At 54.5% G+C, this 22,345-nt stretch overlaps 1 protein-coding gene across 1 annotated transcript; it reads left to right on the top strand.

The window, feature by feature from the left end:
* Window positions 1-3,503: 3,503 nt before the first annotated feature.
* Window positions 3,504-21,937, top strand: RAB8A (RAB8A, member RAS oncogene family). The gene is made up of 8 exons (XM_082620276.1): window positions 3,504-3,697; window positions 8,357-8,417; window positions 10,305-10,365; window positions 14,451-14,528; window positions 16,038-16,127; window positions 16,702-16,767; window positions 18,288-18,338; window positions 20,553-21,937. The coding sequence occupies exons 1-8, from the start codon at window positions 3,574-3,576 to the stop codon at window positions 20,643-20,645; spliced, it is 624 nt and encodes a 207-aa protein (XP_082476402.1). The 5' UTR covers window positions 3,504-3,573; the 3' UTR covers window positions 20,646-21,937.
* The last annotated feature ends 408 nt before the right edge of the window (window positions 21,938-22,345 follow it).

Raw genomic sequence — 22,345 nt, 5'->3', positions numbered from 1 at the left:
ACTACCTGATATAAGGATTATGATCTCTATATTACAGGTGAGAGCTCTTTGCCTTAGTAACTCAAAGCTCCTGTCCTTTGTTATCCCCAATCCTTGCTGAGCCAGACTAAAAGAATGAGGAAGATTTTGATAGACAAGATAGGAGCAGGAAAGATGGTCCCTATCACTTGAGTCAGGAAAGCACAAGGCCTGGCTGGGTAAGGTTTTCTCTGTGTGACATATAAAAAAGAAAGAAGTAGGAAAGCTGGAAGGTAGGCGGGGTCCACATTGATGAGAGCCTGAATTTAATTTGGTCCAGAGTGGAGAGCCACTGATCAATAATCAATAAATAAAAGAAATAAATTAGGAAAATCCACTTAGCATTCATTGTCAGGAAGGACTAGAGTGGGGGTAGACTAGAGGCAGGAAAATCAGTTACAAAGGTATTTCAGTTAATCCAGGACAGTGCTTGCCAGATTGGAATAAGAAGGAAGAAGTGATCTGAAGGAAAGTAATCTTTAGACCTGCCTTACTGGATGGCAGGAACTTAAAGAAGAAAGTGTCCTTACTGGATGGCAGGAACTTAAAGAAGAAAGTGTCAAAGGTGACTGCAGTTTCACTACCTGAGTTGCTTTGAGATTTGCCTTAAGATCTGATCTTGGGGAAGGGGGTTAGGGAACAAAAAGAAATGAAAGCCTTTAAGACATGAATGCGGTATGCAAACAATTTTTTTGTTACCAAGTACAATTAAAAACATTTCCTTCATTTTAATTCAACATTTAGCTGACACTGTGAGCTTGTTTAGGTGGTAGAGGCAGGGAATGTCGATGAATAAAGTATAATGCCCTCCTCTAAGTGCCCTACCGCTGCTAGATTGAAGTTCCTCCTCTCCCTCCTCCCCACCCCCTTGGGCTGTAATCTAATCTCAGTATACTGCTTTAGTCATCCTGGTGCCTCAGCACCTATTATAAGTATTTAATGTTTGTTAAACTGACATGTCTCAGCTCTTGGGGGGTTCCCAATCCCATGAAGTGTGGGTGGGACAAAAGGTGAGGTAGGACCAGACTGTGAGGAATTTATCCTGCCAATAGACCATGGATGGATATTGGATAAATGTCTTAGACTAAGCTCACTGCAGGGTGGAATCTGGATTAGAGAACGATCAGGGAGAGCAGTGGAGAGATGTGATGATCTGACGAGCAAAAGAAATAGAAGAGCAAGGGACTTCCCTGGTGGTGCAGTGCTTAAGAATCTGCCTGCCAAGGCAGGGGACACGGGTTCGATCCCTGGTCCGGGAAGATCTCACATGCCACAGAGCAACTAAGCCCGTGTGCCACAACTACTGAGCCCACGTGCCACAACTACTGAGCCTGCACTCTAGAGCCCACGAGCCACAACTACTGAAGCCCGCATGCCTAGAGCCCATGCTCCACAACAAGAGAAGCCACCGCAGTGAGAAGCCCATGCACCTCAAGGAAGAGTAGCCCCTGCTCGCTGCAACTAGAGAAAGCCCGTGCAGCAACAAAGACCCAATACAGCTGAAAATAAAATTAATTTTAAAAAAATAGAAAAGCAAGGTTTAAGAGCTATTTAGAACATCCTTAAAAACCAGGCTATGAGGGATGAAAGAAAAGTACGGTGGCTTAGGTCTCACTCAGAAAAGTAATTCAAGACAAGCTAGTGTGAGTACAAGATGACAAGTTCAGTTGTGGACATGATGAGTTTGAAGTATCTTGGACAGATCCAAAGGTAAATGCCCAGGAAGTAGTTGGGACATGGAGGGATGGCTGGGCTATGGGTTCTCTAAGAACTGAGAATCACCAGTACGGAGACAGTAGGAGCCAAGAAGTGAATAAGATCACCCCGTAAGCAAGAACAGACATATAAAGAACCATGAGGGGGCTTCCCTGGTGGCGCAGTGGTTGAGTCCGCCTGCCGATGCAGGGGACACGAGTTCGTGCCCCGGTCCAGGAAGATCCCACATGCCGCAGTGCGGCTGGGCCCGTGAGCCATGTCCACTGAGCCTGCGCGTCCGGAGCCTGTGCTCCGCAACGGGAGAGGCCACAACAGTGAGAGGCCCGCGTACCGCAAAAAAAAAAAAGAACCATGAGGAACACCAAGCAAACCCCACCCTCACCCCAAAAGACTGCAATGGAATCTGAGAAGAAGCACCCAGAGAAGGGGAAGTATAGGTAATAAAAGAAACAGGCAAATAAAATGGGAAGTGTACCAAGAAAAGGAGAACTACCAGAGAAGGTGGTCAAGAGTATCAAATGCCACAGAGGCTGAAGCCAACCAAGTGGTCTATGGCTCTGGTTGAAGCTTTTCCTAACCAGAGCCAAATAAGCAGAAGAATGTGCTGCACTTGGAGGCAGGAGAGGCAGGGGCCATCTTTTTTAAGATCCTTGGGCAAGTCTCCAGGACTGACCCCAGAGGGACACATAGCGGTGACGCCACGCAGGTGGTGTGTGGACCGTCTCTACAATGCAGGAAACCAACATGATCAAGACCTCAGCCTCTGAAGCTGGTCACTTTGAGTTCAAAAACCAACTTACCTGGTTAATAGTCTGGGAAAGTCACTTAACCTATTTGGCCTCGGTTTTCTCACCATAAAACGGGGGGCGGGGGGGAGGACAATAATACCTACCTCAGTGGGTCGGGGTGGGAATAAACTATTTCATGTATTTTTTGTAAGTGCTAACAACGCTGGCAGGCACAGAACCAACGCTCGTAAGTATTACCTATAATTCTCACTGTGCTAACTACCTCGGCAGGTTCTGAGGCCCCCGGGGCTCGCCTCAAAGGGCTGAGGCGGACGAGGCTCCTGGGTAAGACCCGGACAACCTCTAAGTAGGTTCGAGGGCCCTCCAGGGGAGTCCTGCGAGCCTCAGTTCATAGCTTGGTGGCTGGGGCCTGGCTATCTCTAGGTAGGTCCCCTGGCCAGCGCCGAGGTCCCGCAGCACGTCTCGAGGGGACCTCGCTTCGACTATGACGGCGCCCCTATTCTCCTTTTCTCTTTGGTTCCCCCTGGCCGGACGCGGAGACCTCTAGACGGTACCAACACAGCCACACCGCCTTCCCGCGCACGTCCCCGTACCAACTGAGGCTGCGCGGGCTTTGAAGGGCGGGAGCCACAGACCCCACGCGCGTGCGCCCTCTGCTGGCGCGCGTGCGTACGTGCCCCAGACCCCGCCCCCGGGTTGAGGGAGCCGTTGGCCAAGCTCCCTGCCCTCCCCCTCCCATCGGGGGGCGGGGACGCCCCAGAGTGGAGGGCAGAAGGAGGGGACACGGGCTGCCACGCCTCTGCCCTGTCCCCATTTGAAGCCCCTCGACCCCTCACCGCTGGCCAATCGCAGTCCGCCCTGTCCTGAGCGCCGGCCAATGAGCGGCACGCTCTGGCTGCTTCCGGCTCCGTGCCCCGCTCGCCCCTTCCCCACGTCTTCCCGAGACAGGCGGGGCGCGGGGGCGGGCGTCGGCCGCGGTGACGCGCGTCGGGCTGGGAGCCAATGGGGAGGTGGGATCGGCGCTGATGGACGGGCCCAGGGGCCAGTGGCGAGGCGCTGGCAGCACTTCCCGTCGGGGAGAGAGTGTAATATGGCGAAGGCCTACGATTACCTGTTCAAGCTGCTGCTGATCGGGGACTCGGGGGTGGGGAAGACCTGTGTCCTGTTCCGCTTCTCCGAGGACGCCTTCAACTCCACTTTCATCTCCACCATAGGTAGCAGGGCCGGGGAGCGGCCGGGGGCGCGGGAGGCCCGGGCCGGGCGCGCCCCTGAGGGGCTGGGGCTGAGGGAGCGGCCGGGCCGGATGGGGAAAAGTGCAGAGGGTCGAGGGAGCCGGAGGGGAAAAGAGCAGTCACCTGCACCGCCGTTTGGCGGTTCCCGGGCCATGGGCGGGGTGGGCACCAGGTGCCCATTTCGCAGATGGGGAGACTGAGGCACCAACCCTTAGCCTGCTCAGGGAGTGTATGGCTTGGACGAGGTCTTGGCGCCCGTCATTTTGTTCTGTCCTCGCAGCATACCTTGAAGCAGTTCTTTGGGGTCCTCGTCTTACAGAAGTGGAAACTGAGGCACGGAGAGTTGTCCATGGGGAAAGGACAGTGACAAGTGACATCTGGTCTTATTGAGCATTTACTGTGTGCCAGGCGCTTTATGTGCATTACCACACTTTCCAGTTCTCTGTGTCAGGTGCTGTTATGAGTTCGTTTCACAGTGGAGGAATTTGAGGCTCGGGGAGGATACTGGACTTGCCCAAGGTCACTCGGTCTACAGGTGGCAAGGATGGTATTTGTACCTGGGTGTGTCTGACCCAAAACTCAAGGCTCAACCATCCCACAGAGACGTGAGCACAGCTGATCCACTTTGAAGCCAGGACTCCAACCCAGACCTCTCCTGCTCTTTCCTCTGGAATAGTCAGGGGTTGAGCCCCTCTCCCTGACCCTGTTTCCCCCATGAATGAATTTCTTCTGGAAGGAATGGTGAAAGGGGGTCCAGACACTTCCCCTGCGCAGACTTCCATCTCACTCGAGGGTGACAGAAATGGCGAGTGACAGCTGCCTGCCCTGGGACCTGTCATCCGGAGGAGATGCCAGATAAAAGCTTCAGTGAGAAACCAAAATCAGCGGCTGCCACAGACAGCCCTGACTTCCCTATCGCTAGGCCCAGGACACCAGTTGTCACTTTGCAGAACAGCCTTTCCTGTAGGGCCAGCCCACATTGTGGTTGAGCAGAATTGGCTTGTTGCTTCCCAGTTCTGACATCCACAAAAGTGGAGCTGACTTCTTCCCACACCACAAAAACAGCCATTGCCCACATGAAAAGTCTGACCTGGAAGTAACACCCATCAAGCCGAGTGGCCTGTAAGCTACGCAGTCTTGCTCTGGAGTGGGGAAGCAGGAGAATGGTCCCCAAGCCCAGGAGCTGGAAAAAACCTAGGGAATGGGTTTTGCTTTACCCTGTGTACCTTATCTTCCTAAACCCCACAATGAGCTGCCGATTCCATCCTTGCCATCCTCCAGGAGCTGCACTTTGCAGGACACTTAGCTGCCAGATGTAAAGAGAATTGGACTGGAAATCATCACGCCTGGGTTCCAGCTGCTGTTTGCCCTTGAGCAAGCACTTCGCCTCTCTGAGCCGTGTTTCTTCAGCTTAGGAGTGGTGTTCTTTGCTTTGGCCATCGCCTGAATGGTGGAGGATCAGAACTGTACAATGAATAGGGGGTTGTCGCCACTGCCAGAGACCATGGACAGGAAGCAGAATGTCTCTTGTAGTGACCGCATCCGACCCCTAGGCACATGTCTTTCTGATTCCTCCCCTTCGCTAACTCCAAGGTCAAACTTTGGGATAGCCCATGCGTCCCCACCAATCAGGAAGTGATATTAACTCCTGGTAGACTATGGCTCGCTCTCAACCCAGACCTCAGTTTCCCAGAGTCAGAACGTTCCTAGTGAGATCAATTCGGGGGTTGAGTGGTTTGTCTGTTTTTTAATTCTTGACCAGAAAACTCAGTCTAGTCCTTTAGGGCTCTGAGGAGGCCAGCCTCCACTTGCAGATGAGGACGTAACTTGGGCAAGGTCGTCTAAGGAGGTGGGCGTGGTACTCGAACCCAGGTTCCCTCCCTTCCACCCTGGGATTCTCATTACATTTGCAGCCTTCCTGCAGGCCTCTGTCTTCTAGGAAAGTTTAATTCCCCCTGACCTTGAAGTTATGGCCTCATGACTCTTAGGCCTCGTAAAGTTTACACTAATTTAATTAAATTTGGTGTGTTAATAAAACCCAGGAGGAAGATAGAACAGAGTGATGCTTTGGGTTCTGTGGACTGAACAGTGCTTCTTGATTTCATATGTCCTGTGCATCTGTGAGAGGAGTGGGGTATGTTTTAGGAAGACTTAACACTGGGTGGCTTAGTCCTGAAATACATCCTGATGCATAGAGGTGATTCTGTATTGGCACTGAGTGTATCTCTGTATTTTTTGTATAGATCACGGATTAAGTGGCTGTTCACTGTCTGCCCAGGTTACATTTTGCCGAAGCCTATTCTCATAAGCTCTGTCAATCGATCATTTGTGGTGTGAACTTGGCCCCGTGGCTCCTGGAATTGGCTCTCCCCAGCCTGCCTCAGCCCCCAGCTCCTCCTCAGGGTCCCATTCATTCATTCCTTCAGAGAAGTGGTTGATGTACGTGAAAGTGCTTCCTTGGTAAACTGTGCGGCACCACGTAGATCCCGTTGCTCTTTAGTTTTTCACCCAGCCATCTTTCCCCAGTGCCTGCTATGCACCAGGCATCCGCGTCAGTGCAGGGGCTGCAGAGATGACTGGGATGAATCAGAGGGAAGCAGAACTGTAACAAGGCCTGTAGTCAAAGTGTGTGTGCAGGACGAGATGATCGGCTTCCAGTAAATACGTACTCGGCCCCTGCCATGCATTCATGGAGATGCAACCATGAATAAGACGTGTGAGTCCCTGCCCTCCTGGAGCTTATGTTCTAGGAGACAAAACTCAAATACAGGCTTATATTCCCTGTGGTCCCCAGGACAGCTCCTGAGGCGGACAGGGATGGAATTAGCATCCCCGTGCCGTGTTCTGAGGGGGTCAAGCCAGGCCTCAGTCTCAAGGCTTCACAGGCGGAGATTTAGAACCAACTCCTGGGGGCAAAGGCTGGAGTTGGCTGTTACCCCTCCACACAGGCCATTCCAACTGGCAAGTTTTGCTCCCATTTGCATGGAGCAAATAAGCAAATATACAATGTCAGGGCTAGTGCGTGAAGAAGATGCAGCAGGTGAGGGGAGAGAGGATGGTTAGGAAGGCTCCCCTGAGGAGGTGACTTCAACAGAGACCTGAGTGAAGGGAGAGGGGAGCCAGATGGCCATGGAATGAAAGAACATTCCAGGAGGGGAAAGAGCAAGCGTAAAAGCCTGAGGCTGGAACACGCTTGGGCACTGTGGCTGGAGAGGAGGGCAAGAGCCATGGGTGCTGAGGTGACAAGGTTAGGAGCACTCAGACAACTGTTTTCACTTTATTCTGGGGCCCAGGAGGCGGTGGAAAGGTTTTTAACCGTTTAACGGTTTTATTGTTGGGAATTCCCAGGTGGCCTTGTGGTTAGGATTCCGTTCTTTCACTGCTGTGGCCCAGGTTCAATCCCTGGTCGGGGAACTAAGATCCCACAAGCCACGTGGCACCGCCAAAAAAAAACATTACAAAAAAACCCCCAAAACAGTTTTATTGACATATAATTCAACTCACCCATTTAAAGTGTACAAGTCAGTGGCTTCAGGTATATTCACAGAGTTGTGCAACCGTCACCACAGTCAGTTCTAGAGCATTTTCATTATGACAAAAAGACACTCCACACCCCTTAGTCAATCTCATTCATCTCCTCATCTCCTCACATCCACGCCCCAGCAACCACTAATCTCTTTTCTGTCTCTCTGGATTTGCCATTCTGGATATTTCATATGAACAGAATTACATACTGTGTGACCTTTCACGTCTGGCTTCTCTCACTCAGCATTATATTTTCAAGATTCATGCACGTTGTAGCATGTGTCGATGCTTTATCCCTTTTTATGGCTGAGTAATATTCCACTGTAGGGAAAGACCACATTTTGTTTATTCATTCATCTGTTGGTGAACACACTGGAAGGTTTGGAGCAGAACTTAGCTTGGTGACATGGTTGAGTGTGTGTTTTGGAAGCTGGGGAGGGGGTTGAGGGGATAACGGTGGGAGCCTGGAGAGCAGCCGAGGAGGCTGAGAGCACCCTGGTCCTGGGGAAAGGGGACTAAAGCCAGAGGGTGGGAAAGAAGGAGGGCAGGGTCAGGAAGGCTTCTTGGAAGGTGACCTTCCAGCAGGTCTTAAAGGAGGAGAAGTTTGCCAGGCTGACAGGCGGGCAGGGTAGGGACCACCCACAGAGAAGGAACAGCACGTGTAAATGCTAGAGGCCCACCTGCATCAGGTACATCTCGGGGCCCAGCGTCCCGTGTGCTTGGAAGGCCAGGTGCAGGTGGCGGGAAACGTGGGGCTCTGGCCCGAAAAGGGCTGTGGAGCCTACTTCACGAGGCTGCCTCCTGGGAAAGGGAGGAGAACACGGCTTTGGCACCTGAGCTACCTGGGTTTGCCCGCCAGCTCTGCCCCTCACCAGCTGCACTCTGTGCAGCTCCCTTCTGCCCTCTGAGCCTCAGCCTCCCCTTCTGTGAGAGGAGAAAGTTCGCCGGGTGCCTCCAGATTTGTTTGCGGGATTCAGAGATTCCCGCGTGCCCGGCAGGTGCTCCAGAAACCATGGCAGCTGTTACCTGCACAGGTTGTCAGCATCCGTCCTAGACACAGCTTGGGAAATGGACTGACACTGATGTGCTTTTTTTTTTTCTTTTCTTTTCTTTCAGGAATTGACTTTAAAATTAGGACCATAGAGCTCGATGGCAAGAGAATTAAACTACAGATATGGTAAGAGTCGTTCCCTTCGTCAGCCCCTCACCCAGCGAGTGCTTTGAGCCCGAAGCCCCTGGTGCCCCGTCCCCCTCCCTGTGACCACGGCCTCCATCTCTCTGTGCCCAGCCCGGACACATCTGGCTTCCTTCAGAAGCCCCAGGAACGGTGCTCTGCTTTCTGCTGGGGCTTAGAGTCTGTGTCAGCCCCTTCTGAGGACATAGCTACCAGTCCCAGTTCCGATGTGGGCACAGTCTGGGCCTGGGCTTCAGAGCCACCTGCTCTCATTGAACTTGGAGAGAGCCCTCCTGGTGGCGGTGAAGGCTGCCAGGATAGCAAGATACCACAGCCCGGCATTTCCTTCTAAGCCTATCAGCTCGCTGAAGAAGGCCTGACATTGCTTCCTCTTTTGTCTCCTGGGGACGCCCAGGCCTCCCTTCCTAATACAGAGACTTGAAATCCCAGAACTGAAAATAAGCTGAGGCCAGGCCCAACAGTGAGACCTGTTTCTGTTCTGCTCACCTGGGGCTGACTTCCCATGCTACATAAAATCAGGGAATTTGTGAGTCCCCGTCACGGATGGTGACTCTGGTCTGCAGCCCACTGCGCTAGGAAGGCTGGGCTCAGAAGGTCAGAGGGTAGGAGAGTCCTACCCTGCAGCCACATCACTTGCAGGGAAGCACGAACCCTGAGCAAAAGAGAGAGAAGTCACACTTGGGAGAGTGGCTCAGTCCTTCCGGTCCAGGCACGTGCCTGTGGGTGGGAGGGGTGCCGTGAGATGGACGGTGAAGCCTCCCTCCCAGCAGCTTGTCTCCCCAACTCAAGTCTCAGAGCCTGGACACAGCCCCGCCTGCCCAGCAGGTCCCCTTGACTTCAGTGGTATCCGCCTCTGAACCTGGCTTCAGAATTGAAATCCGGGTGTAGCCTAACCAGTCCTACTGAGCTCCGGTGGCAGCAGCCAGTCTCTGGCCGCCTCGTAAGTTACAGGGCCGTAGAAGTTCGTCTATTTACAACACGTTGGCTCCCCAGCAGTCTCAGTGCCCAAGTCCAAAGTGACACTGTACCAGCAAGCAGAAGTTTTGATTTCTTTTCCTCCTGCCCTCGTGCTTCTGCTCTTAGCAGTCACCGTGGGGTTAATGACTCTCTTAAAATTCTTCTAGAACAGTCATAAAGTAACTGATCATAACTGCTAACGTCACCTGCTATTGGCAGCAGAAAGTCAACTTAGCCCCAAATGAGGTGTGTCTGTACAATCCAGATGTGCAGAGCCCTGCACAGGGGGAGGTGCGGGGTCAGAGGAGGAGCCCTGGGCCCAGAGACAGAAGACGTGGTCTTGCCCTAGCTCTGCCACTGACCAGTTGTCACCTTTAAACCAAACACTGAGTACCCTCCGTGCCAGGAGCTGGGCTAGGCACGGGTGCGTCTTACCCAGGTATCTCCACCGTACCCACGAGGAAGGACTTTCCCCCGAGCTCCACTAGGATGGCGAGCGTGGAAGTGCTTCCTAAGCCCCGGTGAGCTCAACCAGCTCAGCCCACCAGCTAGGGCTGTGTTCCCGTGCCATGTGACCAGCCTCTTCCACATACAAGGCCCCAGATTTTCACAAATAATAACATCCAACCTTGGCTCTTCTGTGGCCCAGAAACTCTGGGGAAAATCCCCAGGATGACAAGATGTAGCAGAGGAGTCATTCTGCCACATCCCCTGCCAGGAGACATCAGACACCTGCCCAAGCCACAGCTTCCTTCTCTGTAATAATGGGGGGCTGCCCCACAGCAGGACGATGAATCAGGAGATGACCCATGAGAAAGCTGGGCGTCCATACTGGGTAAATGCCCCTCATTCTCACTGTGATGATTGTTCTCTTTCTGTGTCGCTAATATCCCTTTTTCTCCTCATCGTTAGGGACACAGCTGGTCAGGAACGGTTTCGGACGATCACAACGGCCTACTACAGAGGCGCAATGGTATGGATTGGTTTGGCGCCGGGGGGTTGTCTTTTTTTTTTTTTTTTTTTTGAAGTCAAAATGAATATCAGTGCCTTGGATACCAAAATCTGGATGTTTCTGAGGAGCCCGTGCTTTGGCTTCTCAGGGGTCCTTGGTCCCAGGTTAGTTTTAGGGAAAGGCTGTGTGCCCCACCTCTGCCCCCTCGTCCTCCATACCTCCCCTTCTGGCTCCAGAAACAATGCAGGGTTCAAGGAAACCTAATTCTCCGGGAATGAAGAAAGACACAGGAAGCCGGTTCTTCCAGGTGAGGTCAGAGAAATCAGAGCCAGCATGCCCCAACACTTAGGAGCACTCACTTGGCCCGTGTCAGACTCTGTGGAACTTGCTACTGAAAACTTAAAGATCATCCAGGAGCTGACTTGCTCAGGGCTGTTGCCCGTTAACATCTGTTGCCTGCGCCTGAGGTGGGGTCATGTGATAGGAAGACTCGTTCATCATCCCTCAAATGTTTTTTTTTATTTTATAAATTTATTTATTTTATTTATTTATTTTTGGCTATGTTGGGTCTTTGTTGCTGCGCGTGGGCTTTCTCTAGTTGTGGCGAGCAGGGGCTACTCTTCGTTGTGGTGCGCGGGCTTCTCATTGCAGTGGCTTCTCTTGCTGAGCACAGGCTCTAGGTGTGCAGGCTTCAGTAGTTGTGGCTCGCAGCCTCAGTAGTTGTGGCTCTTGGGCTCTAGAGTGCAGGCTCAGTAGTTGTGGTGCACAGGCTTAGTTGCTCCACAGCATGTGGGATCTCCCTAGACCAGGGCTCGAACCCGTGTCCCTTGCACTGGCAGGCTGATTCTTAACCACTGTGCCACCAGGGAAGCCCATCCCTCAAATATTTTTACCGAGCACTTTCTCCAGCCCAGGCCCGAACTAGATGCAGAGGGCAACCTGGATTGGGCCAAGGTCCTGTCCTCGAGAGCCCTGAGCTGGTCATGCACCTGTGAGGGGTGGACAAAGTGGGGTGCTTGGGGGCCACGGAGAGTGGGAGGCAGATCCTCAGGACCGTGTTCAGCCCCCTGGGTCACCCTCTGAGCTTGGTCTCCTTACTTGGAAAGTGGAACAGAGAACAGGAGTATGCTCCACGCAGCTGTGAGGATAGATGGCCAGCTCCCAATTTCCAGCTCCCACTGCACCCCATCCTTTCCATGATGCACCCCATCAATCAGCTGTAGACCCGTTTCCTCCACCAGGCCATAAGCTCCAGGAGGGCTGGGCCACCTCTTGGTCCCTGCCACATGCACGGTGCCTGGGACCATGCTGAGTATGCGGTAGGAGCTCAGGAAATGCTGGTGGACGGCAGGAATGAATAGAGGCATTAAGTATTTAGAGCATCCCACACAACGTCTGAACATAATAGAAACTCAATCATGTGGGTTGCAACCTTAGTGCTCCTCATTAAAATTAATTTACTAATTTTCCCCTCACCTTGCTTTGCTCTGGTGGGGCGGGGGGCCTTGGGGCACTGGGGTCCTGGGGGAGCTTCTGCTGTATGGCCTCAGGTAGGCCCCATCCCTCTCTGGGTTGAAATAGCACCCCCTGCCCCATTCACCAAGCCTTTCCCTCCAGCAGGCAGTGGCCCCAGGTCTTGGCCATAAACTCCTGAGTGTGGGTGCCATATTATCCCCATTTTACAGATGAGGAGCTTGAGGCTTGGTACCATTCCAGGCCCTGCTTAAATTCACACAGAGGGTAAATGTCTGGGCCGGTAGTGGCTGGCCATTTCCAGCCCCCACATCTCAGCCAGCCCCTGACAAGGCTGGACTGAGCCATCTGTAAGACCTTGTCCAGCCCCAAAATGATTGTATCCTCCTAGACCTGCGCTAACCTGTACAGAAGCCTCTGGCTGTGTGTGACTATTTGAATCTAAATCAGTAAGAGTAGGAAATCCAGCCCCTCGGTCGCACTGGCTGCATTTCAGGTGCCCCGGAGCCATATGCAGCCAGTGAAGACCATATAGGACAGCACAGAGAACATTGGCAACGTTGCAACCCCGTCATCATCTTTGTCCTTGTGGCAGTGGACCCTTGGGTCCCAGATTTGGGGAGCATCGGATGTCTGGTGTCCTGTTGTGAGCTTGCAAACAGATACGGAGAGCTGTGCCCAGACTGGGGCCAGGAAAATGGTCACTTGGAGCCCCGAGGGGAGCTTCACGGAGAACCTGGAATAGGGTGACCCTATGTTTTCCAGGGACTTCTGCTCTTTCCTGATAGAGAGCTCTATTCACTGCCCCCGACACCACATAGGGAAAAATCTGGGACCTTGGAATCTTGCGTACATGGTGCCAGCCTAGTGGCGGTGGTGGCAGAATCCTGGGCCATCAAAAGGGCCGGTCCCTGGATAAAGGGGCAAAAAGCCCTCAGAGCCCTGTGGCATTTCTTGCCCCTGACAGTGGGAGGCCAGCTGCTGCGCAGAGGCCCCAGTGATGCTCGACTCACAGAGTCCATCCACCAGTGTCTTTACTCACTCTGGCCTTGGCTGGAGCATGTCACACATCACGGCCACTAAAACTCCTCCAGGTCCTCCCGTCAGCAGTCTCTATTCAGTCTCCCCAAGAGACCACTGAATGAGGGTTCCCAGGTGGCATTTTTGTGGGGTTGTGGCTGTAGCAGGCTCTAAGGCCGCTGTGCGTACCCCCAAGGTCACAGCGGGGATTTGGAATTGCAGCGGCTCGCTTGCCCTGTCTGTGTGGTTTTGTCACACACCCTCGCCCCTGCAGTTATCTGCCCAGCACACAGGGCCCGAGTTCTTACTCTGCAAATTCAGGCAGCCTCAGAGACGTCTTGGCCAGCACCAGAGCTTGTGGATGGAGGGCTAGGCCCTTGGAGCGGGTAGAGTGAAGGAATGGAGTGTGCCGGGCCTGGGCAGGACAGCTGGGGCTGTGGAACCCCGGGGCTGAGCCGCACAGGGGCTGGCGATAGTATTGCTGCAGGCTGGCTCACCACGCGTGCCCTGCGAGGATGTCCAGGGCAACACGGGGACTGTGGCAGAGTGGCCCTGAGCGTTTCTTGATCCTGATGAGGACCCAGGGAGATTCCTAATGGGAGCCAGTGTCATCAGCTCCTTTAGAGCTGGGCTAGAATCTTAAAGGTCACCTCTTTCTGCACCTCAGTTTCCCTTTTTATCAAGTGGGGATATTTGCCTTTCTCCTCAGCAGTGGCGAGATTGTGGGCTCAATCTCGCCACTTTGCAGTGGGTTCACTTTGCAGCTATTTCAGAACCCATGGACCGTCTCCCAGCTGCTCACGCATTGGTTATGGAATCACAGAGGCCTCAGCATTGCCTGCCCCAGTGCTTGAAGCCAGCCCCGACTCCGGTGGGGTTGTTGGAAGGCATGTGGGCATTAGGGTCTGTCCCCCCGGGCTTAGACCCCAGTTGTGTCCTTTACTCTCTGTCGTGTGACTGGGGACAGGGACCTAGCCCCCCAACCCCCAGCCTCAGGTTCCCCATTCTCACAGTGCAGACAGTGGGACCACCCGACTCAAGCCTGTGAGGCTCAGGGAGACCCAGTTGCAGTACCTGGCTCATGGTAGGCACCAGATGAGGGGTGAAGCTGGGGCGACCAGTGGAGGCGGCCCTGGCTGAGCCCAGGAGATGACTCAGGGCACGGTGGGGGGCGAGTGAGGGTGTGGAAGAGGCTGAGCATAGCCACGGGTTGGCAATAGGGGGAGCCCGGTGGGCATCAGGGCCATGGAATACAGCCTGTAGAGCAGGGGGCTGCAGGATGCGAGGCTGAGAGGTTGACCACTGGGACCTCACTGGCTGCCAAGACACACGGGCCGTACTTATCCTGCCAGTAGTGGGGAAACCGCAGGGCTCCTTTGTAAGCACAGGTATGGTAGGGTCTGGTCTGCGGGGTGAAGGGTCACATCAGTGGCCGAGGAGCAGGGGACTGGAGCCTGGGACACGAGAGGGAGGCTAGTGGTGGAGCCCAGCAGAAGGAAGGGTCCCGGGGATGGTGTCCTGTCGGAGTCCCTGCTGCCCACCTTGCTGGGGCCTCCCCGACAGAGTGCTCGCGGCTTGTCCAGAGCGCGTCTCTGTCTCCCTTTGCTTATTAGGGCATCATGCTGGTCTACGACATCACCAACGAGAAGTCCTTCGACAACATCCGGAACTGGATTCGGAACATTGAGGAGGTAAGGCTTGGGGACCCCTCCCATGCACAGGGACCTCCCACACATCCTCTCCTCGGCCCTCACCCCGGAGCTTCCTGGTTTACACATGAGATCACTGAGCCCAGAGGCACCTAGAAGTAACTCGCTGGGAACAGAGTCAGGGAGACAGGAACCCACGCAGTCAACCCTGGAGAGCACACTGGCCCGGCCTCATCACAGAGCAACCCCGAGAGTCCATTTCCCTAGCCGGGCTGTCGGGTTTGGGTGACATCGAGGTGAAGGAAGAAGGATATCCAGTCACTGTGAGCATTTGGTGCTTTCTAGAGAAGGAAGGTTCTAGAGTCGGCATGACCTTTGTATCTGGTGGGTGTGGTGAGGGCACGTGTCAGGTTGGACTTTGAACTGCAGCGGAGCAGGGTTTGAGCTGGTATGAGCTCTCTGTGCCCGTGCTCAGGCCAGCAGCAGCAGCTGCCTGTGGAAGGAGACCTTGAACCCCGAGGGAAGAGAAGGCGGCCAGCGCCGCCTCCCTGTCCCAAAGCCAGTGTCGTCACCTCCCCGCTCTCCACGGAGCTTACCCTCACCCCCAGAGCCTCCCTGGACAAGGTGCTTGTGGCTTGTGATGACTCACCAGGTGGGGTTCGGGTCTGAGAACTTTACCCACGCATGAAGACACGGCAGAAGGTCACATCCCAGCCGGCACCTGTGAGCAGTTGCACTGGGCCACCTCCCGATGACCCCGTATTTCCTGGCAGGAGGCTGCGCCTGGCCTGAGGAGGGGGTCCTGCCACTGGTCTCTGTGGAGTTTTTGTGTTCCGGCCGGTAGGCGAGAGAGCCTTCCAGTTAGTAGGAAGTGAGGGAGCCGAGGAGCGTGTTCCCCTGAGACCAGATCTGAGCTGCAGCGAGAAGGGCCTTTCTGACGGTCCAGTCCTTCAGGAAGCGAGGCCCCCTGGGTTGGAATGTGGGGGCGGGTTGGAGGAAGGGATCGTTTTCAGGCGTGAAGGCAGAGTTAAGGGAACGCCAGGGGATGGCAAAGCACAAAGGGCTGGTGGCGGCCGAGGTCTGCGCCCACCCCCGGCACAGCCTGTTTCTGGAGCCCAGATCAGAGGCGCTGGAGCAGGGCAGAAGGTCCCAGGACAGCAGCTGGGGTCTCCAGCAGAGGAGCCGGGGGAGGAGGGAGGCGAGCAGGGGTCAGTACCCCAGCCCCACTTGCCTCCCATGGGCCAGACCTGGCCAGGAGTCCGAGGACAGCCACGGTAGCCTAGTTGGCATGGCCCATAGAGAAGCTGTCCTTGGCAGCCAGAAGGCGTGCGCTTGGTCAGGTAGCAGCCAGAACCCTGAACTCCGTCCTGGCACTGGCTCAGTGACATAGGACAGGCCTCTCAGCCTCTCTGAGCTTCAGTTTCTCATCTGTGCAGGGTGTGCCTAGCAGTCCTGACACCATCACTCTGATCTTGGGGGATGGGCTACCAGTTGGTTGGTAGTCCGGTCTGACCTTACCTCTCACCTCCACCATCTGCCCCTCCCTTCCAGCACGCCTCTGCAGACGTCGAAAAGATGATACTTGGGAACAAGTGCGACGTGAACGACAAGAGACAAGTTTCCAAGGAACGGGGAGAAAAGGTAGGCATGGTGGCCGGCTTGGGCCTGGCACTGCCAGACACCTCGGGGCAGAGGGACCTCAGCGTCTGGGGTTCCCTGCATGGAAGCCAGCCCTGCCCTGCCCCAGAGGGCCCCCCGATTGCTCACTGTTGGCGAGGCTGGGCTTTTGGGGAGACTCCCTTACAATCTTTTTGAGCATAAGATGACCCATCTTCTGGGATGCAGGGCTTGGCTGGGCACGCAGATGAGTCGGTTGTCCCAGTGGGGCACATGCCATGGGAAGGGAAGGTGGAAAGCACACGCCCAGCCGGGCTTCAGGCTAAAGACTGAAAGCAGCGACGGCTTCTGGGTGTTCTCTGCTTGCTTCTGCACAGCGTCTCGTGGGACCTGTCGAGGCCATAGGGGGCGGAGAACAGAGCCATGGTTTGAGCCAGGTCCCCTCCACCCTCCTGCCAGGGACATTCACCACCTGCTCTCCACTGGTGGCTTGAGGGAGCAGGCCCCACTCTGTCTGTCTCGGCCCCCCTCAGGGCACTGTGCAGAGGTCTGGGTACCTGGTGGCTGATGTTCGCATGTTTTTCTCCCTCCCTCGCAGCTGGCCCTGGACTATGGAATCAAGTTCATGGAGACCAGCGCGAAGGCCAACATCAACGTGGAGAACGTGAGTCCCGGGCCCACAGCACCGGCCCATTAGGGCTAAGGGTCGGGCTGCACCCTCCAGGGAGGCTCTGTCACAGGGACTGGTCACAGCTTCGGCTGCCTCTTGGACAGACGGTTGAGAGGCACTTCTTGGGCAGCACCGTGTGCCAGGCCTCTTGCAAGGCCCAGGGGACCTGGGGGAACCGCCCCCATGTTCTGGCATCAGCAGGTGCCAGCCCCAGCTGGGCACCTAAGACGTGATCTCACTGGCTCTTACGCAGCCCTGGGGAGCAGGCACAGTTTTGCAGGTGGGGAAACCGAGGCTCAGAGAGTCTCTGCGCTGGCTGGCGCCCAGGCCTGCTTCTGGGTTTGTGCTTTCGTTCACACCACGTGCACAGGCAGGGTCACAAGCCCATACAGAGTAGGGCACCCTGACCGAGCCTTAGCCCAGGCCTCCTTCTGTCCACCAGCAGCGCCAGCCCTGCAGCTCACCTGCCTTCTCCTCCATTCCCCCACTCCCGTGATCTTTCCAAAATGGATCTTCCACGCCACTCCCAACCTCAGCCCCTGCGCGAGGCACAGAAGGCCCTCCCTAGCTGGCCCCAGCCAGTGTGTGCCGCCCACAGCTCAGGCCTCGCCCACTACTCTCCATCCCTGGCTGCCTGTGCCTCACCTTCCTCCAGGCCTTTGCCACAGTCCCCACGTCCCCACCTTCCCATCAGGGACCAGCCCATGTGGCCCCTTCCCGAGGAGGCCTCTGCCGTTCCCCAGGCCCTGAGGCCCACCACTTTAGGCATCCGCAACACCCCGAGACACCCTCTGCGACAGAACTTTCCACGTCACGTGGGTGTTTGCTAAGACTGCTTCTCGCTGAACCAGGAGCCCCTCGACTGCAAACGCTCAGGCCAACTCATCTCTGTATAAGGCCCAGAGCAGGGTTGGTGCCAGAGTGGGGTTTATAAGTGTTGTCCAGGTGGAGGAAGGGAGGAAACGGTCAGGAGCCTGTGACAGAGGCAGCAGCCTGGGGTCAGGCCTTTGCCAACCCTTGGAAGATGAACCTTTCACCCTACCTACCAGGCCTTCTTACTGGGCGAGGACCCAGAATGAAGCTCGTTTGGCCAAGAAGCCACTTGTCTTTCTGCCCTGCCCCTGACTGTTAGAAGCGGGGCAAAGTGGGCAGACAGAGCACAGGGGTCAGGGACGGAGAGCTCGATCAGTCAGTCAGCCACTGAGTGCCTTGAGACAAGTCGCTTGGGCACCCCCTCTCCAAGCCTCAGCTTCCTCTCTGACCAGCCAAGGGTGATCCCACCTTCCAGAGTCATTGGTTTAGGGGAAGTGGCGGTCCAGGTGGGTCGGGGTATCCCTGTAGGGGCAGGAGATGGGGCTGAACAGGTGAGACCCATGCCCAGGTCTCTGTCCTAACACTCTTCCCCCCACTGGCCCTGCTGTTGAGCCACACCCTCTGTGTGGCAGCATCCAGGAACCAGCAGGACCCCACCTGCTTCCCACTCCTGGGCTACTAACTGCGTGCTTATTCCACAGGCATTTTTCACTCTCGCCAGAGACATCAAAGCAAAAATGGATAAAAAATTGGTGAGTGTGTGTCCTCCCCGGATCCCCACGTGCATCCCTGTTGGAGCTGGCTGGCATCGCTCTCAGTGGTGTGATGCATCCCCGGGCAGATCCTTCTTAGGGCCCGGGTGTACCTAGTAGGGCATCTCTAGGAAGGGGGGTAGAGTTATCAGGTGTGGTGGGGACATCCACCCTGAACATGCCTCTCGACTTCATCTTTCCTCCGTGGCCCAGAGCTGCTCAGTACCAGGCGCTGCTCACTAAGCACACAAGCTAGCTGGGGACACTGGACCCTTTCCGTCCCTCTTGGGAGCCAAGCATGCACGAAGGTAGAGGGCCTCCTGCAGAAAAGCCCCCCAGGCAGGCCCAGAACCACGGTCCACCCCGTAACAAGGCCCCCAAGCAAGGCTCGTGTCTGACAGCTGCCGGCTTTCCATCCAGATGAGTCCAGCAGGTCGATAGCCTTTTTCTTCCTTCCAGCCCCAAATTCTGCAGGTGGTGACAACCTTCAGTGGGTGCCGGGGCTTTGAGGCCTCCAGGAGGTCCTGCCTGAATCCCTCCGCATCCACCCTTTCATTCATTTCCAGCTTTTCTGTTTACCACACGAGCAGTTTCACAGTCCCCAGCATTCGGCATAACTAGTGCTTTCTCGGTAGCGTCTGAACGCTGAACTATATTTTGGGCATGTTAGTGGCTAAACGCTCTCGTGAGTCTTACTCCAAAGCCTCTGTGCCAGTGACCACTCTTCCCGCCAAGTGATGCTCCCTGTTGTCTGATACGAGAGCATAAAGCTCTCTATTTGTGACCTGTTCTATGTGCATATAGGACTGTGCACACAATACAAAACGCCATTCAAGTAGTTCACATGTGACTTAAAATGAGTGTCATTTTCATAATTCTAAGATGCTGTGAACTGAATTGCAAGGCACACGATCAATTTAGTAGCAGCTGTTTAGCCAAAACAGAAAAGAGTCTGTGTAAACCACTGTACTTTTAGAAAAATTTTCTTAGAATTCTTTCCTCTTCAATATAACAGTAAAATTTTGATCTTTAACGATCCTACCGACTCAGTCATGCCCACCGGGAGTTATACGGAGCCTCACGGCAACACTTTGCCTGTGCTTTTGATACCGGCCTGTTGATTGCCTCCAGAATGTGCCATATCCTTCCAAGGCATAGATTGTGAAGTGCTGATGTTCACCATAATCCTTGCAGTTACTCTTTTTTTCTTAACTAAGTTGCAAATCACCAACAGTTAAATTCTCTTCATTTCCTACCACCTTTATTTATGTTCAGAGTTGCAACCCCATACCACTGCTATCAGTCTTCTTTTTTTTTTTTTAATGTAATTGACATAGGACATTGTGTAAATTTGGCACCGTGTAGGCATTCAGCAGTTACTGTTGAATAAATTCAGGTTTTATCTGAGAGCTGAAAGATGAGAAGGAATTAGTCAAAGAAACAGGGCTGAACCTTTCCAAACATGGTGATGTGAGAGAAAATAGGATTTCAGTTCCCAGAGTAAGCAGGGACCAGAACAGAGGCTTCAAATGCCAGGTGACAGCACTGATGGATTTTCAACAGGGCTTGAGTTTAGGGCTTACCTCACCTGCAGCAGGGTGGAGGGTGAACTGTGGGGAAAGGTGGGGAGCCAGAGCCTTGGCACAGGGGCGGGGAGACCAGCCGGGTGAGTGAGTGGCACTGGGACCTTGAACCCAGCCACTCCAAATCCCAAGAGAGAGTACCTTTCTGCTGCCCTCAGCTGCCTCACTGATAGGTGCTCAGCACACATAGGTAGATGGATGGGAAGGAGGGAGGGGTGGGTGAATGGAAAGAAGGAAATAGGGAAAGAAGAGAGTGAGATGGGTAAATAAGTGCTTGGAAAGATGTTGAGAGGGTGAATGGAAAGGGGTGGATAGGTACGTGCATGAGTGATTAAAGGAATGAATTGTTGGAAGGAGTGACGGGTAGTAGATAAGAAGCAGATTTATGGGGTTGGGAAAGATGAATTGTTAGTTGGAGGGGACAGTTGGATGAATGGGTGGATGGTTGGTTGGAAGGGGATGGATGGATGATGGATGGGAGGGGATGGATGGATGGTTGGTTGGAAGGTGACAGATGGATACATAGGCTGGCAGTTGGTTGGTTAGTTCATTAGTTGACTGGCTGGTTGGTTAAGAGACATAGAGCTCATGTTGCTCAGCCATAACCTCAGAAAACCTCTTGTGATTTCAGGAAGGCAACAGCCCCCAGGGGAGCAACCAGGGAGTCAAAATCACACCGGACCAGCAGAAGAGGAGCAGCTTTTTCCGATGTGTTCTTCTGTGAGGAATGCCGCCTTACCCTGAGCCTCGCTCAGCCGAGCTGACTGTGCCTGTCCTGAGTGAGCCCCTCACTCAGCCGGGGCCCTCCCCCCTCACCACTCCCCGCCACGCCGCGGCCACTGGGCCCGTGGCCACCAGAACACAATCGAGAAATTGTTTATTTTAGTAACTGATCTTTTTCAACTCTGGAGATGGAAGAAGTTAAGAATCTGCTACCTTTCCTGCGACATCCACTGAATGGGTCCACGCACCGTGTAAAGCTAGAGAGAGAGGTGGAGCCGCGGCACAGCCGTCAGTAGCAGCCCACACGGCAGGCCTCCATCTCTGGGCCTCGACATAGCTAGAGCCCCGCCAGAAAGCCCGTCCACGTCCCCTGCGTCAGAAGCGAGGCCCCCAAAGGCCAGTGATGGCTCCAGGGGAGCCGGGCTCTGCACCCTGAGTGAGGCAACTCAAATCAGGCCCGGGAAGCGTCTGCCCAACAAATCCAACACCCGCTTTCACCTCTTCTCTCAGTTTTTGGACAAGTGACAGAAACCGTTATCTACTCCCCGCACCCCGCCCCGGCTCCACCCCCTACCCCCACGTTAACTGTCAAACCAAAGGGAAGCACAAATTAAGGAAATCCTGAGGAAAGAAGCATAGAATGGCCTTTCCTGTTTACAGCCAGGTTTGGTCCCGTGGTCCAGCTGGGCCTTGGGCATGGCCAGTAGGTCCCTCCACAGTCCCCACCTGAGCACTGAGGGGTCTCTGTGCATGCCACGGTGACCTCAAAATGCAGTCACACACGGCCCACCCTTGATCGGGGCACCTACTCCTCTTCGTCTTCCCTCTGTCTCCAAATCGGACATTCTTTTCTAGAGATTTTTATTTTTCCAGATCTGTAGTGTCAGGAGGTGATTCTGTCCTTGATTTCCAACAGCAGACCCAGGTGATCGGGAACACATGCACCGCCCCCCCCCGCCCCCCCCCCCCCCGCAACCTCTTGGACATGGCTGAGAGTGCCGAGTGGCCTGCGGGGCCCGACTGCAGAGCAGTTGGGTGGGGTTTTAACTGCCCTTGCTCAGTTCTGTTTTGACATCTCTGCCTTCCCGTAGAGACTGCGGTCGGGACCAGGTAACCAGGTCAGGGGGGTGTCACCAGGGAGCCTTTCTTTTTCTTTTTCTTTTTCTTTTTTTTTTTGAATTAAAACCAACATACCAGCAATCGTCTGCTCTCCCCTTGGTATCTCTTAACATGCTCTGTTTACATCGATAAATGCACTTAAGGAAAACAAATTAAAGCTCATTTTGAAGTTAACGGATTTTTATGTCCGCATTCTCTGTGTAGGTACACAGATGTGGCCAGATGTTGGGTTCACAGGATGCCCGCTATTTAAAACACAGCCCCGGTCAGCAGGGGCCTCAGGTCTGGACAAGATCAAAGTAGAGGTGGCAGGTTACCCCAAGCTGGAGGAGAAGGTCACCCCAGGCTCTGAGGAGGTGACACCATTATCAAAAGACTGACGGGAGAATAAGCTTCCCAACCTGCCTCCTTCCCCAAACACACGCAGCACAGAAAAACGAGGAGGTGTCCCTCCCCGCAGCACCACTTCATACGCCACACCCCCTGCTTAACCCGCTCGGTCCACATCAGTCCCCGTCATGCCACCAAGTTTCTCTCGTCTTGGTCCCTAGTGCACCCATTTTGCCAAGTTGAGCGCTCCCC

Source organism: Mesoplodon mirus (assembly GCF_964341445.2).
Source record: "Mesoplodon mirus genome assembly, chromosome: 5".
NCBI classification, from domain to species: domain Eukaryota; kingdom Metazoa; phylum Chordata; class Mammalia; order Artiodactyla; family Ziphiidae; genus Mesoplodon; species Mesoplodon mirus.
Note: the sequence above shows the minus strand (reverse complement) of the source record. Positions and strands in the feature narration are given on the sequence as shown.